The sequence below is a fragment of the Drosophila ananassae genome, chromosome XL (genome assembly GCF_017639315.1).
Source record: "Drosophila ananassae strain 14024-0371.13 chromosome XL, ASM1763931v2, whole genome shotgun sequence".
Taxonomy (NCBI): domain Eukaryota; kingdom Metazoa; phylum Arthropoda; class Insecta; order Diptera; family Drosophilidae; genus Drosophila; species Drosophila ananassae.
Window position 1 is genome coordinate 6,411,838 of NC_057931.1, and position 14,893 is coordinate 6,426,730.

At 48.2% G+C, this 14,893-nt stretch overlaps 6 protein-coding genes across 9 annotated transcripts; 3 read left to right on the forward strand and 3 right to left on the reverse strand.

Moving 5' to 3' along the window:
* Positions 1-382: 382 nt before the first annotated feature.
* On the reverse strand, positions 383-1,306 carry LOC6502208 (COA8 family protein CG14806, mitochondrial). Its single transcript, XM_001965995.4, has 3 exons — positions 1,166-1,306; positions 826-1,113; positions 383-754 (listed from the first exon to the last, which is right to left on the reverse strand). The coding sequence occupies exons 1-3, from the start codon at positions 1,214-1,216 to the stop codon at positions 527-529; spliced, it is 567 nt and encodes a 188-aa protein (XP_001966031.1). The 5' UTR covers positions 1,217-1,306; the 3' UTR covers positions 383-526.
* Positions 1,307-1,461: 155 nt separating this feature from the next.
* LOC6502233 (UPF0184 protein CG14818) lies at positions 1,462-2,085 on the forward strand. The gene is made up of 2 exons (XM_001965996.4): positions 1,462-1,683; positions 1,752-2,085. The coding sequence occupies exons 1-2, from the start codon at positions 1,605-1,607 to the stop codon at positions 1,970-1,972; spliced, it is 300 nt and encodes a 99-aa protein (XP_001966032.1). The 5' UTR covers positions 1,462-1,604; the 3' UTR covers positions 1,973-2,085.
* On the reverse strand, positions 2,007-3,807 carry LOC6502207 (WD repeat-containing protein 18). The gene is made up of 2 exons (XM_001965997.4): positions 2,961-3,807; positions 2,007-2,910 (listed from the first exon to the last, which is right to left on the reverse strand). The coding sequence occupies exons 1-2, from the start codon at positions 3,729-3,731 to the stop codon at positions 2,101-2,103; spliced, it is 1,581 nt and encodes a 526-aa protein (XP_001966033.1). The 5' UTR covers positions 3,732-3,807; the 3' UTR covers positions 2,007-2,100.
* A 180-nt stretch (positions 3,808-3,987) lies between these two features.
* Positions 3,988-5,116, forward strand: LOC6502234. The gene has a single exon (XM_001965998.4). The coding sequence runs from the start codon at positions 4,203-4,205 to the stop codon at positions 4,773-4,775; it is 573 nt and encodes a 190-aa protein (XP_001966034.1). The 5' UTR covers positions 3,988-4,202; the 3' UTR covers positions 4,776-5,116.
* A 1,616-nt stretch (positions 5,117-6,732) lies between these two features.
* On the reverse strand, positions 6,733-11,140 carry LOC6502206. 4 transcript variants are annotated; one of them, XR_001408341.3, is made up of 4 exons: positions 10,168-11,140; positions 9,750-10,106; positions 8,264-9,560; positions 6,733-7,369 (listed from the first exon to the last, which is right to left on the reverse strand). XR_001408341.3 is itself a non-coding variant. In XM_001965999.4 (3 exons), exons 1-3 carry the CDS (start codon positions 10,918-10,920, stop codon positions 8,385-8,387), a joined length of 2,286 nt encoding a protein of 761 aa, XP_001966035.1. In that variant the 5' UTR covers positions 10,921-11,140; the 3' UTR covers positions 6,733-8,384. The 4 variants fall into 4 exon arrangements, 1 of the variants encoding a protein (XP_001966035.1); XR_004310419.2 differs by having other exon boundaries at positions 7,426-9,560; XR_004310420.2 differs by having other exon boundaries at positions 6,733-7,108; positions 7,174-9,560.
* Positions 11,141-11,342: 202 nt separating this feature from the next.
* LOC6502235 (T-complex protein 1 subunit zeta) lies at positions 11,343-13,695 on the forward strand. The gene is made up of 2 exons (XM_001966000.4): positions 11,343-11,593; positions 11,996-13,695. Exons 1-2 carry the CDS (start codon positions 11,457-11,459, stop codon positions 13,455-13,457), a joined length of 1,599 nt encoding a protein of 532 aa, XP_001966036.1. The 5' UTR covers positions 11,343-11,456; the 3' UTR covers positions 13,458-13,695.
* Positions 13,696-14,893: the final 1,198 nt, after the last annotated feature.

The following is a 14,893-nucleotide window of genomic DNA, read 5'->3' on the forward strand; positions in this document are numbered from 1 at the left end:
TCGATTCTCTGTTGAAGAAAAAGGATATTGAACTAAGTCTTGGAATTCGATTTGAAGAAAAAACAGTGGTACTATTACACATGTTCTAGACTGTGGTTCAATCCCTACCCCTAGTTCTATAGGATAAAACAAATGCTCTCACTTTCGTCACTGCTCTTCGATGCCATTTACTTTCTTCTTGGGAAAAAAGGCTAACCCTCTTAACCCCCGCATTTAATTCTTGAAAAAACAATACTACAATATTAATACTACAATTATGTTCTAGACTGTGGTTTAAATGCAGTCTGTTCTAGCTTTACAGAATACTTTCGTCACTGCTCTTTCTTTCGAGAGAAAAAAAGGATAACCCCCGCATTTGGCTTAAGAAAAAACACTCGTAACATTACATTTATGTACTAGACTGTAATTTAAGCGCAATTTCTAGTTACACAGGATACACAATAATGTTTAAAAAAAAACCAACAATGAAGGAGGGGCGGATAAAATGGGAACTGACTGTACACGTTCCGGGTAGCAATTTTTGGAGTCAGGTTTGCGTCGAGCCGGATCGCCGCTTGGCCCGGGACAGAAGCCTCTGCACCTGAACGGCGGCGGCCAGTGTGAGGATATCGAAGTTCTTCAGGTACCAGGAGATGTTGTACATCAGGTGGATGCGCCAGTTCTTGTCGAGGAACGATTTGTAGAACTCGCTCATCCGATCGGCGGAAACCTCCGTCTCGCCCTCCTTGTGCAGGCGTATGAAGTCGTCCTTTTCCTGCGAGTGTCAATGAGAAAGAGATGGCATGACAGTGACTAGAGAGAGAGGGAGTGCCCTGTTATCCTAACCTCGTAGAAGCGCTTGTTGTGCCTCGTCCAGAAGTCCATGTTCCAGGCCTCCACCTCGATGCGCTTCAGACGCAGCTTCCTGGCCAGCTCCGTCTCCTGGTCACCGTAGTGCCGCACGTACGGGCGTAAATTCGACTGGGCATCCGGCGGTCCTATGTAATCGCAGTTAACTGACGTCGGATCCGGCTTGTGGGCCAAACCCCCAACGATTTGGACTCGGGCCTTTGGTTTCTGTGAGGCGGGGGGTGGCGCTTCCTTCTGCACTGCGGTGGCATAGCATCGCGGCAACTGAAAGTATTAAAATTTAATAATTGAACTTGAAAATTAACGGCCGGCTTACGTTTAACTGTGAGAGTAATATCCGGTGTTGGGATTTAAAACATTTATTCATAATTTCGCTCGATTGTTGTTATGTCAGGTGGGGGTGGAAAACTATCGATAGTTCAACCGCCTCCTACCAACGGGGGATCCAGTCATCGATAGAATGGATTATAAAGGGGTTGAATAAAACATAAATTTAGGTTTAAAATACATTATATATTAATTCTTCAATTGCTGTTAATAAATATTGCAAGATTAATTAAAAATATTCCAACTTAAATGGTAAATTAAATTATACAAAGTCCCCCTTTCAAAACACATCGTTTCGAATCCCATCTCTAACAAGCCCCAATCAGCTGTGGGCCTGGTGTCTCGTGACAATAAATAAACGTCCCCCCCATCTGGAAAAACAAAAAGCCAGCAAACATTAATTTTCAACAACGGAGCGTTCAGAGAACATGTCACCGAAAAACAACCACGATCCCACCTCGTCTGGTGACTCCGGCAACACCAATGTCCAGGAGGCCGACCTCCAAGGTGAGTTGGGGAGTCACATTCCGCTTTAAGAGAAACTAGAAAGAAAACGTACTTTGCATGTCCCGCAGAAATGGAGGATGTGAACCAGAGCCTGGACGCCCTCAGTTGTGCCCTGGATGCTGTGGAACAACGCACGGATGACATCATGTCCCAGCTGCGGGCGCTGTTGAACTCCAACCGAGAGATCCGCCGCCAGCTGGCCGAGGAGAAGGACCAGGCCACCGATCAGGATCAGGAGCAGGAGCAGGCCGATGATGAAATGGAGGGCGCCGGGGAGCCAACCAAGTAGTTGTCAAATGTGTTTCGTGCAAGTGCAATCGTAATCTGTTTTCTGTTTGTTTCCTAATTTTTTTTGTACCATGTATAATTGATGATTATTAAACCTAATCCTAAGTAAAATTAGTTAACTGCTGCTATCTACTTGGCGTTTGGCTTCTTTCGTTTGCTCTTGTCAGGACTTCCCTGCGGCCTGCGGGAGACGTAGTCATACAAGTACTCGAACATCCTCTTGGTCTCCTCCTTGAGTTGTCTGTTCTCCTCCTGCAACTTTTCGATGAATGCGTCTCTTTCGAGGGGAGCTGATACCGATTGAATAGTTCCTGCTACTGATTCAGTTGCTTCCTCTTCTTCGTCATCCTCCTGGTCGGATGGTGTCTTCCTTGCTTTTGTTTTCTTTTTTTGCGGCTCTGGTTCCTCTGGCTCCTCCTCAGATTCTGCTTCTTCGGGCTCAGAGTCTTCCTGATCCTCAGACTCATCGTCCTCCTCCTCCTCCAGCGTTTCTTCCATGTCCTCCACTCCATTCTCCCCCGCAGTCACCCTTCCCATCTGAGCTATAAACTTCAGTAGCAGCTCATCATCCAGAACCCCTTGCGGCAACTCATCCTCCTCTTCAGCGTCTTGGTTGGCCAGCGGCATCAGTTCGATGCAATCATTCTCCTCCCGTGCGCTGATCATCCGCTTCAGACTGTCGGCGAACATCTCCGGCTGCTTGTGCTCCGGCTGGAAGACCACGCCGCTGACCAGGCGAATGCGGAGATTGCTCACCGTTCCATTCTGGGGTATGCTCTTGATTAGCTGGCGACTGCCCGTGTCCCAGACGCAGACCTGCTTGTCATCGCCGCCGGAAACCAAGGTCGTGCCACTCATATTCAGAGCCAGACAGGTAATAGCCTTGCCTTCGGCGTGACCCACAAAGGCCTGAGCCTCCTCCTCATCCATGTGGTATTCCTAAAAATAAAAATGTTAGATGAGCTTTCCAATAAGAGTTCCAAACTTACAGTCATTCGGGGAGCGTTCTCCGTGTGGAAGACGTAGACCTTGCCCTCGGCAGAGCCCACATAGACGCTCCTCTCCAGCTTGTCCACTATCACACTGTGCAGGGCCACTGGGAAGACCACGCTGACGAGCAGGACACCGCCCATCAAGTCGTATATTTTGCAGCAGCGATCCAGGGAGACAGTGTACAAGTACGACCGCGTTCCACCTATCCCAGTGTAGATGTCTGTGACGGCCAGGCCGTGATCATTGAAGCTGTACAGCGGTTCGTTGCTATCCTGGCCATTGCCCGTGACCAGCGGAGCACAGGCGGAAGTGAGATTCCACACCAGAACAGCGCCATCCTTGCCGGCGCTAATGAAGTGCTCTCCACTGTCGGTGAATCTCAGGCAGGTGACGGCCTGGTAATGCTTCGAAATTGTGTTCAGCATGCGGCCGGTGTTCAGGTGCCAGAGGTAGATGTTCTCCTGGATGCCGGCCACTAGGAAGGCTGCATCCGGCGTGACGGCCATGGCATTGACCTTGCCCGGCACCACGAAGCGAATGCCCGACATCTGTTCCTGTTTGTTGATGGGCCAGACATGGATCAGAGGCTTGGCGGCGTTCGCCGCAAACAAATAGTTCAGACCGATGATGGAGAGGCCTTGGTGCTGGGCGCATCCCCCGCCCTTGTAGCGCATTAAATCTGTGCCGGTGCGCAGATCCTGGACACTGCAGGTAGTGTTGTCCTCGCTGCCCGTGCTGATGAACACGGCCTCCACAACGTCGGTCATTTTGCACGGATTCTTCAATTCACACACGTGCTATCAAAATAACGCGGCCAACAAGTTACCTGCATGTTATCGATAGGCGGCCTATCGGAAAAGTGCTGCCAATCATTATTTAAACTCAATAATACTGAATATTTTTAAGTGGGGTTTACTAAATTCATATAGCTTCTTAGTTAAAGTATTAACTTAAGGCATGCTTAAATTTTAAAATATTTTCTAATATATGTAATTTTGATGAGCTGGCATCACTGGCAGATTGGCAGCACTGCGGATCCGATAGCTTATCAGCTGTTCTCCCTGCTCCCATTTTGGAGCATTCTGGCGCATCGTTGTTTTTTGTGTGTGCCTGGAGGAGAAAAACAAACGCAAGTCGGCACGTGCAGCGCGTAGAACAGCGACGAACTGCAGCGTGTGAAAAATATAGTCAGCGTCGCCGCGGGAATCTCGATATGCACATAAACGAACGGACGTAAAATGAACGCATTGCGCAACATCTTCACATCGCGTACCCTCAACTACCTGCGCCAGAATGGACAGAACGCGATCCTCAACGCCACCCAGCAACAGCAGACGGATGCCGTGCCGCTGCCCGACGCCGAGAAGACGCTGAAGGATGCCAAGCGCCCCTCACCGCTCTCCATACCGCGCTCCATTCTCGACGCGTGCCAGTTCACGGCCAAGCCCTTCGACCTGACGCGCTCCACCACTGGCGCCCAGTCCAGTGGCTCCCTATCGCCCACCACACTGAAGCGATTCCGGCGAATGCAACGCCGCATGGAACTGGTGTATCGATGCAAGCTTTGCAACACTCGGAACAAGAAGACCATCAGCGAGGAGGCCTACTACAGTGGCGTGGTCATCCTGCAGTGCGACGGCTGTGCCGTGGACCATCTAATCAAGGACAATCTGGGCCTGTTCACCAGCAGCGACGGCGACAGCAGCATCAGCTCGGGCATCAGCACCAGCAAGAGCATCGATCAGGTGCTGTCCGACCGCCATGCCAGGGTGCGGGTGATCAAGGTGAACGAGCACGGCGATCTGATTTAGGAATCTAGTCATGGCGTCGGGACGGACGACCGGCTGGCGCCAATAACATAGTCAACCTGGGAATCGTGTCAGAGTTGGACACACTCCGCGGGTGAGCGGACACCGTGAACCGAAACACCTCCAGCCTGCAGTCAACAGCCTACAGCCAACCGGAATTTGGATGCATTGCTCTCCACCATTCTGTTGTTGCTGTTTGGAGCAACGATCGCTCCTCGACCGACCGGCTAAAAAGCTTGTTAATAATTCTTAAAACTGTAATTGTTAATTCTTTACTTTTTTGGCAAACAGGCCCATGAGTAATGCACTAATTAAAACGAACTCTCAGTTCGAAAATGTACAAATCCGGTTGTTATTTTGTTCGCCTTTTATCTTATCTATGTATGTATAAGCGACGCACCATGATCCATAGACTGACACATGCGGTCAAGGGAATAGAAATGACTATAGGGTTCTAGAGATTATAACTATAAGTTCTATAAAGATAGCCCTACCTCCATAAGACAGTTAGAGGCTCAAACTTGTACTAGTTTTTAAAGTTAATGTTTAATATTATATTTAGTTCCATTTAAATGGCAGCCACTGTTGTTTATGCCATTGATTAATGTGTTTGCTTCAAATTAGAAATTTGTAGCCGTCAGAATTCTATGGAAAAGCCGTAGAAACGACGAGCAGAGCCGAGGGGCCTGGTCGCTGGTTGCTAATTGCTGTTATTGATCGAAACCCCGTCCGGGGACTAATTATCGGGCAGAAATCAAAATTGGCACGCTGCCGCCCCTGGTGAAATGAGTCGTCCGGGGGGCGCGATACTCGCAATGGCACCAGATAGCCAAGATTCGGACGGACGGACGGACGGCAGCACGCCGCACTCGAGTGATCTTCTACGTCGCTAAAAGTTGGCCCAAACTAGTAGTGGTCGGCGAGGTGACGGACCAACAGACCTACAAGTGAAGGCAATAAATTAGCATATAACCTAAATTTTAGTATTACTTCATTGTTTATTTTTAGGCGGAGGTTTTAAGAAATTTGTTTTAAGGGTATTCTATAGGGTTTTTAGAGAGTACTGAACTATATTTTATAAGGACTATATAGATCCTATATGTACAATATTTTTAAGAGGCTATTTAGGATCAATATGTCAATATTATTATGAGAAGTTCTAGAACCTTTTTAGGTTTAAAAAGTCTTGGTTTCCAAAAGATTTTGACAGACTATATAGGAATCAATCTATATATAGTGTATAGGACTATATAAAGAGGATTTAATACAGACCAGATGGAGTTAATCCTAATCACAAAATAATGTATATATTTTAGTGGCTTTATGAGAAATTCTAGAATCTGTTTTTGCTTCAAAAACTGTTGTTTTTCAAAAGGTGTTTTTCGAAACACAACCATATATGTTATAGATCTGGGTCTATATAAAGGATAGAAGAAAGGCTAGAAGATTAAAAGCTAATCCTATATATATATAATTTTAAGAACCCTTATGAAAATATTATAATAGCCCCATCCAGTGTTTCTATGAGAAGTTCTAGAACCTCTTTTGGCTTTAAAAACTTCTGTTTTCCAAAGGATGTAACCATGTATTCTATAGATCTTGGCCTTTATATAGAATAAAAGAAAACCTAGATGATTAAAAGCTAATCCCAATCAAAAAAACAAATATATTTAAGAGCCCCTATGACAAAATACTCGAATACCCCCGGGTGGTGTGCCAACTAAGCATGACAAGGCGCTATTCTGATGTCAAAACAATTCGAATATATACTATAACTACCCATTAATGTACAAACATATATAAATATTTAGAAAACACACCCATTTGCGGTGTCTGGGAGCCAATTATATAGAACTGAGGTGGGTAGACTATCTCGGGCAGACGTACGACAGCCGTAGAGTGGAGATTAGAACGTCATCAGTTATCTGGGGAGCCCGGAACCACAATGAAAGTCGAGTAATTCCTTGTTTTTTTTTGCTTTTTAATCGTTTAAACCTATTTATTCGAGGGCCTTCCGAATACGTGTGTTGTGGGGTGTATAATTATGTATATAGATCGTATAGTACTAAAATCTCATTCGGTATTGCTAGGATATAAATTAGAATTGTGATTTGTGATTTACATTCTTCGAAGACGCTTCTTAAGTGGCATTTTAAGGTTTTTTTTTGACTTTCTGACTCTTCTGGAAGCGCACTTTTTGTTACGATTCTTGTGATCCTTGTGACTGGGGAGGAGATCCTCCTGGGAGGGGTTCCTCCTGTTAACTATTTCACAAACTTCTCTCTGGTGTTATCAGGTGGCGCTTTCTTGGGATAAGAATTAGTATTTCGTCTTAGCTGCTCTTAGGATTAGGGCTGAGTGTCTGGCATGAGTGGAAATTGTGCTAGATGATGGAACTTACGCCTAAATGGAGCTTCTTTTGGAGTCTGCTTGACATCTGGGCTTCTTACCACTAAGTATTCCTCATTCTTGAATGCCGGATCAGGTTACAAAATTTAATTAATTTCTATTTACAGATACGAGTTACGAGTTACGAGTGCGATCTCCTCGAAAGTGCCTTTTCAGATTCAGTCGTTCGCGGACAGTACGTTTCAGGGCTATAAGGACAGGTTACAGTTTACAGTTTAGATTACACATTTGTTTTAAAGAATACTTATAAGAGTGTGTCCCTACGGCTCTACTCGCACTGTTTTCGGATCTTAAAACTATCATTTTCCAGTGGCTTAGTAACTTGGTAACTTAGTTATTGCTGTTAATTACCTTCCCATTGAGTGGTTTGTGGCTTGTGGCTTGGGGCGTCTGGCTTCCTCGGAATATACATATATATATCTATTATATACGGTTTAGTTAGCACATGGAATACTAATTAGAATACTCAGTATGGAATGTTATTGGGGCGGACGGGGAGGAATGTCTGCAATTCTTACACACTACGTTCGAAATTGGCACGGGTCAAGTAATCCTCCTCCTCCACTACTCTCTATCTCTTTCTGGCTAGCGTGCTCTCCATCCACCCATCCCTTTCATTTTGGAAGTGTTCGGGGGGGAAACTGGATGATCAGTGCCATTTGATCTACTTTAATCCTAGGTTGCATTGTTAAATACTTTTTTTTCGCATTAAGTACTACTACAGGTAAGTAATTCGCTTAGGACTACGCCTAGAACTTAACTAACCCTAGTCAGGGTTACAGTTATAGTTATAGTTATAGTTAATTACATTAAAATGTTAAATAAAATAATACATACAGCCAGCCCTGAGAAGTTGCGGGATAAAAACATTGATTAAACAATAAGTCTTGAGGCTTAAATACAATAATACATGCGGTCAGGTTGGACATTTGATTTAAAATAGTGTTTAAAAGTAAGATCTTGTTGGCTACGAAAAAAATATAGAAACTCAAACAGGGCTGACCATTGAGTGAGTGGGACACACGAGGTGCCTTCTAGCTGCCCTCATTCCCGGGCCATGACATTGCGTGAGTTGCACTTACAGGACTATTTCACATGGCGACCACGACCTCGACCCCGGCCACGGCCCCGTCCTCTTCCACGACCCGCTATCCGGTCCCGTTTGGACCCGGACCGATCGCCGCCCTCCCGATCCGCCCTATCTCACAGGGTGGTCCGGCCTGAACGGCCCACAGCGCCCACGACACCGTTGGGACGGTTGTGCCGCCGCTTGTGAAGATAGAGGCCGGCTGCCTGGGCGAACGCTGAGCCACAGATCTGACAGACATAGCGCTTAACCTTGTCGTGGATCTGCTTGTGGTTCTGCAGATTCTTCGTGGACTTGAAGGTCTTGCCGCAGATGTCGCACTTGAACTCCTCGTTGCTGTAGTGCTGTTTCAGGTGCTCGAAGAGGCTGTTGCGCGCCACAAAGGATTTGTTGCACTGCGGATAGTCGCACTTGTAGCAGCGTTCGCGCTCGTCCTGGTGCACGATCCGATGGGCGTTCAGATGGCCGGGCGTGGCGAAGCTTCGGCGGCACACCTCGCAACCATACGGCTTGCCTCCATCCCCGCCAACCGCATCCTGATCGTCGGACACCTCCATGGCAGACTTCGAAGCCGATCCCGATGGTCTACCGCGTCGTCCAGTGCCTGCCGGCGTTAGCTTCGTACTCTCCGGCTCGTCGTCGCCGCCGCCTTCAATGATGCTGTGATTGAGGGCCAGCGAGGGCAGGAACAGCTCCTCGTTGTGCCGGCGCAGATGCTCGTCGTAGTTGGCCTTCTCCCGGAAGCTGGCCGTGCACAGTTCGCAGTTGAATCGGACGTCCGAGCCCACGCCCAGATGCAGTTGCTTGTGGCTGTCGAACTCCTCGGAGCTGGCGAACTGGATGGCGCAGATGTGGCAGTAGTAGCCGCCACCCAGGCTTGGCTGGTGGTTCAGCAGATGCAGATCCAGCTCTCGCAGCGTCTGGACGATCTCCGGACAGTGCTGGCACTTAAACGGCGGTATGTCCTCGTCCATGAAGTGCATTTGGTCGTAGTAGATGTACTTGGAAGTGAACGGACGCCCCTGCCGCTCGCAATTGAGGCGCTCCATCTTCTGCTTGGAGTAATCGAAGCGCAGCTGCGAAATTCTTTTCGAGATCTGGATGGTGGACACGTCGATCAGCTCCTGCAGCTCCACGGCCATCTGGTGGAGGCCTTCGCCGCGCCGCTCCTTGCTGCGATAGTCGGGATCGAAGCGATTGTAGAAGCACTGATACCGCTTCACCATGGTGAGTAGTCTGGACGTTGAGGTGTCGCTCCAAATGGCCGAGAACCGGCGGCGATAGTTCGTCTCCTGCAAGATGAGGAGAGGGTTGAAAAGTGATTAATGGGGGATGGCTTGTCAGCAGAGAACTCTGCCTCCAAAGTCATGGATTCAGGGGTTGCGGCGTAGTATTTGGCAGAGGGAGGGGGCACTTTTGCACCCACAACATCAGAGACTCGCCAGAACAATGTTCTTTCTCTCTCGGATCTCTGCACTCACCTTCACCACCGTCTTGGCCATCTTATCGGTGTAGCTGTAGACGTCGTTGAGGAAGAGCAGCTCCCTAAAGTACCACAGCGTACTGACGTTCGTCTTCTCCAGGGCCATGCGATTGCACTCGCGCTTGTACACCGTTCTCAGGTTGTCCCACTTTCGGGTGATGGCGTCCTTGGCCAGGGCGATGTTGAAGCGGCTCTTGAACTCCAGCACGATCCAGTCGAGGAAGCGAGCGCGTTTCACCCTATCCCGGAACTGCGGATTGCCGTGATCCCAGAGGAAGGGATTACGCTTGTACGACTGGATCAGGAACTTGATCATCTTCCGGTCTTTGATGTGCATCGTTACTCCTCTCTCCCGCTGAAAGGTACACATGTAATCAGGGATTATGGTGATTTTTAGATGGTCAATAAGCACTCACCCCCAGCAGAGACTCCTCGACCATTTCGTCGTAGTTGAGGAAGTCGCCTTCGGCTCCATGGCTCGTCTCCTCCACCCCACTGTAGTCCATGTACTCGCCCGAGTTATCGTCCATCATTTGAGAGTCGTAGTCGTCAAGGGAGGACTCCCCCTCAACCAGTAGCGGTTCGTTTTTCACGTCCAGTAGCGGCTCATTCTTCAAATCCAGTCGCTGGCGTCGCTTGGTGACCTTCATCCTGGTTTTCGGTTTTGCGCTCACCACCGGAACAGAGCTCTCCGGCAGAATGGTCTCCTCATCTCCGTCGTCCTCCTCGTTCGCCTCGGATCCTGGCAGCCTGTCGTCGTCATCGTCGTCGTAGTCCTCGGCCATGTCATCATCACTGCAGGGCAAATCCTGCAGCTCCTGTTTGATAACCATTTGCGGCTCCAGCAGTGCCGTATCGGCGTCCGTCAAGTCTTCGATCTCATGGAAGTTTGCCAGATCCCCGTTGCTGCCCCGGTCGTGGGAGGACAGTGATACGGGCTCACCCAGTCTGAATGGGGGAGCGTTTGCATCCGAGTCGGGATGGTCGCCCAGATGCACCGTTTGCATGTGCCCGATGAAGGAGTCGAAGTAGCGGAACTTCTCGCTGCAGACCACGCATCGCAGGGCGAAGTACTGGAAGTCATCTGTGGCCGTCACCACGCCACAGTCCTTGGTGCATTGACGGAAAATCTCCTCGTCGTTTGTACGTGGATACGCCAGCACGCTCATAGCGCCGTTGGTGCTATTGCGGTATCGCTGGTCACTGGTTCGGTCGGTTGGTTACTCAACGCCGCGCTCCGTCTTCGGCACGGCACACGCTCAATTATCCCGCTGGCTTTTATAGTTACAAAAATAATTGCCAATAAAATCGTCGCCGTTTTTTTTGTTGGTGTTGTTAGTGATGGCCTATGCGTACAGTCGCATTTCGTTTGTGTATCGGTTTTGATAATCGGGGGTGCGATAACCCGCTTTGTTGTTGGTATTTTTTGTTTATATTTCTGTGTTTTTGGTATTTTTTATTTATCATATTTTAAATTTCAAATCTTAACACTATATAAATAATCTTCAAAAATAAAATAAAGTTGTCTTTTTGTTTATTTTAAATTTTTTGCAACTGATAAAAAATTATCGATAATACCGCCATTCTAAAAGACACACTGGTCACTCTGTCTTCTGATTCTTAGGTTCCAGTCGCGGCGTGTTGGTTTTATTTTGTTGCAACAATTTTCTCTCACTTCACCCGGTAAAACAAAGTATAAAAAGCCATGGCTTCAATTAGCTTGCTGAACCCCAAGGCCGAATTCGCCCGCGCCGCCCAGGCTCTGGCCATCAACATCAGTGCCGCCAAGGGTCTCCAGGATGTGATGCGCACCAATCTGGGTCCCAAGGGCACAGTGAAGATGTAAGTAGCTCCAAATCCCTACTATTACTTCCATTTCCACCGTGTGGATGCACTTTCACTCAAAAGTCGGTGGAAAATGGGTAAAAACATGCCTTTTGACGACAGCTGCGGCAACTGCCAGTTTGAGGTTAGGAACGAAGTAGCGGCATGCGTCATCGTTGGGGGGAAAGAGATGGGGCGCTGTCTGCAGTTCTTTGGAGTTGAAAATCCTGATTTTTTATCACTAGGATGCCCTTTTTTAAAATATGCTCAATTAAAGTAGGCTCCTGCCGCCCTATAAGAGCGGGAAGAGCGGTTTGCGGCCAATGTTTTCCTCCCCGGGAGTCAAGACTGGCAGGTGTGGGGAGTCACGCGCTCGTTCTGGAAGATTCTCTAAAAAATATTATTCTTTAATGCTTTCAGGCTGGTCTCCGGCGCCGGCGACATCAAGATCACCAAGGACGGCAACGTTCTGCTGCACGAGATGCAGATCCAGCATCCCACTGCTTCCATGATCGCCCGGGCCAGTACCGCTCAGGATGACGCCACCGGCGATGGCACCACCACCACCGTCATGCTGATCGGAGAGCTGCTGAAGCAGGCTGACATCTACCTGTCCGAGGGCCTGCATCCGCGCATCATGACCGAGGGCTTCGAGAAGGCCCGCGACAAGGCGCTGGAGGTCCTGGACAAGGTGAAGGTGCCGGTGGAGATCAACAAGAAGAACCTGGTGGAGATTGCCAACACCAGTCTGAAGACCAAGGTGCACCCGGCGCTGGCCGACCTCCTCACCGACGTCTGCGTGGACGCCGTGCTGACCATCGCCAGTGACAAGACCAAGCCCGTGGACCTGCACATGGTGGAGCTGATGGAGATGCAGCACAAGACCGACACCGACACACAGCTGGTGCGCGGTCTGGTCATGGATCACGGTGCTCGCCACCCCGACATGCCAAAGCGTCTGGAGAACGCCTACATCCTGACCGCCAACGTGTCGCTGGAGTACGAGAAGGCCGAGGTGAACTCTGGATTCTTCTACAAGACCGCCGAGGAGCGGGAGGCGTTTGTGCGCGCCGAGCGCGAATTCATCGACCAGCGCGTCAAGAAGGTCATCGAACTGAAGCGCTCCGTGTGCGACGGCACCGACAAGACCTTCGTCCTGATCAACCAGAAGGGCATTGATCCCATCTCCCTGGACGCCCTGGCCAAGGAGGGCATTCTGGCCCTGCGTCGTGCCAAGCGCCGCAACATGGAGCGCCTGGCTCTGGCCTGCGGCGGCACTGCCATGAACTCGTTCGACGACCTCCAGGAGGAGAACCTCGGCTATGCTGGCGTTGTCTACGAGCATGTGCTCGGCGAGAACAAGTACACCTTCGTGGAGGACTGCAAGAACCCGCTGTCCGTGACTATCCTGATCAAGGGCCCCAACAAGCACACCATCACCCAGATCAAGGACGCCATCCGCGATGGTCTGCGGGCCATCAACAACACCATTGCCGACAAGGCTCTGGTGCCCGGTGCCGGTTCCTTTGAGGTTCGTGCCTACAACGAGCTGGTTGCCTTCAAGGACACCATCAAGGGCAAGTCCCGACTGGCCGTGCAGGCCTTCGCCGACGCCCTGCTGGTCATTCCAAAGACGCTGGCCGTCAACAGCGGCTACGATGCCCAGGACACGATCGTCAAGCTAACGGTGGAGGATCGCTTGAATCCGGATCTGGTCGGCCTGGACCTGGCCACCGGGGAGCCGATGAAGCCAGTGGATCTCGGTGTCTATGACAACTACATTGTGAAGAAGCAGATCCTGAACTCGTGCTCCATCATTGCCAGCAACCTCCTGCTCGTCGACGAGGTGATGCGTGCGGGCATGACGAGCCTCAAGGGCTAGTCCTAGTATCCTTTCGCCATCATCTGGATCCAAATACGTTAACCAAGTTAATCCACCCGCGCCTAATCCTCTCCACATCGGAATTGTTTGAAAGTATTCACAAACAAACACACAAAACTCACGCATTACTTAAACGCTAATGTATTTCTCTATTTTTTTACTTTCTACTAAATGATTACTTACTAAAAACCATTGGTTTAAAAATAAATGCTAATTGCGAACTGCAAACTATAAAGTATTCCATAAAATCTATACTTTTTTTTGGATTAAATGCAAAAAATATAATATATCTCGCATATGTCCTTTTTTGTTATTTACCCAGCCGAAAGGATAAGTTTCCATTTTCGATTTAGTCTCCTTTTATATCCTTTCGCCTCCGCTGACACATAGGAAATGCATAACAACATAAAGGAGCCTTCGCCACCGTCACCTCCGCCACTCTCCTCCTGGAATTATGCTAATGTCCCCCCAGCCAGTGCCAGTACAGTGTGTATCTTTGTCAGATTTCCCAAGGGACTCCCAAAGGATGTGCCTCGGATGTGCAGTGATTCGTTCGTTCGGCCGGCGGAGAGTTCACTGTAGTGTGCGGAGAGAACATTTTGGAAATGTCTAAAAGGATTTCTCATGTCAGCGCACGGAAATTGATATTGAAATGAGCATGATAATGAGCTTCAAATTTGTTTTGCTTCCTTCGACCATTTGCCACATGGCCAGGAAGGGAGTGCGGAGGGGTTGGGGGCATTGTTGACTATACAGGACACATCTGCTACAAAGGGCAGTCACAGATGGGGGTAGAAATTTAAGGACACTTTTTCAATAAATATTTAAGTAATTGGAATTAAGTATTGTTTTTCAATTTGGTTTTTATTGTAAATTGATTTTGAAATATTATATTTATTATAACTTTTTTATATTTTTATGATAGTTTTAGTTTAATTTAGATAGTTTTTAAGTTATTAAACAATTAAGAAATCCATAAAAAAGATACTATTTCCGATGTACCAGGTGGGATTTAGCGAAAAAATATACTCTATTTTATCTCTGAGAATATTATTTCTCTTTTTAAAATCACTAATATTTTAACTAATTTTTGAACTCCCTAAACCACTAATATCTCAACCATAAGTGTCTGGAAACAGAATAAATTCAAGGCGATGACTATTTTGAGGTGAAAACTTATTTAAATGTGCTGGAAATGTATTTCATTTGGTTGCGAGTCCCTTGCGGAATCCTTTTGCTTTTGGGGTTATTTGATTTCTCCTTTCCACTGCCCACACCCTCATCACTTGCCACGGATATGTCCTTGCCACACACACACACACACACACACACGCGTACACACATCCTGCAGACAGGCTGCAGGATTTATGTTTAACATTTGATTTTTGGTCAGCGCTTTTGTTACCTGTTCCTGCCGACAGCGTCTTCTTCTTATT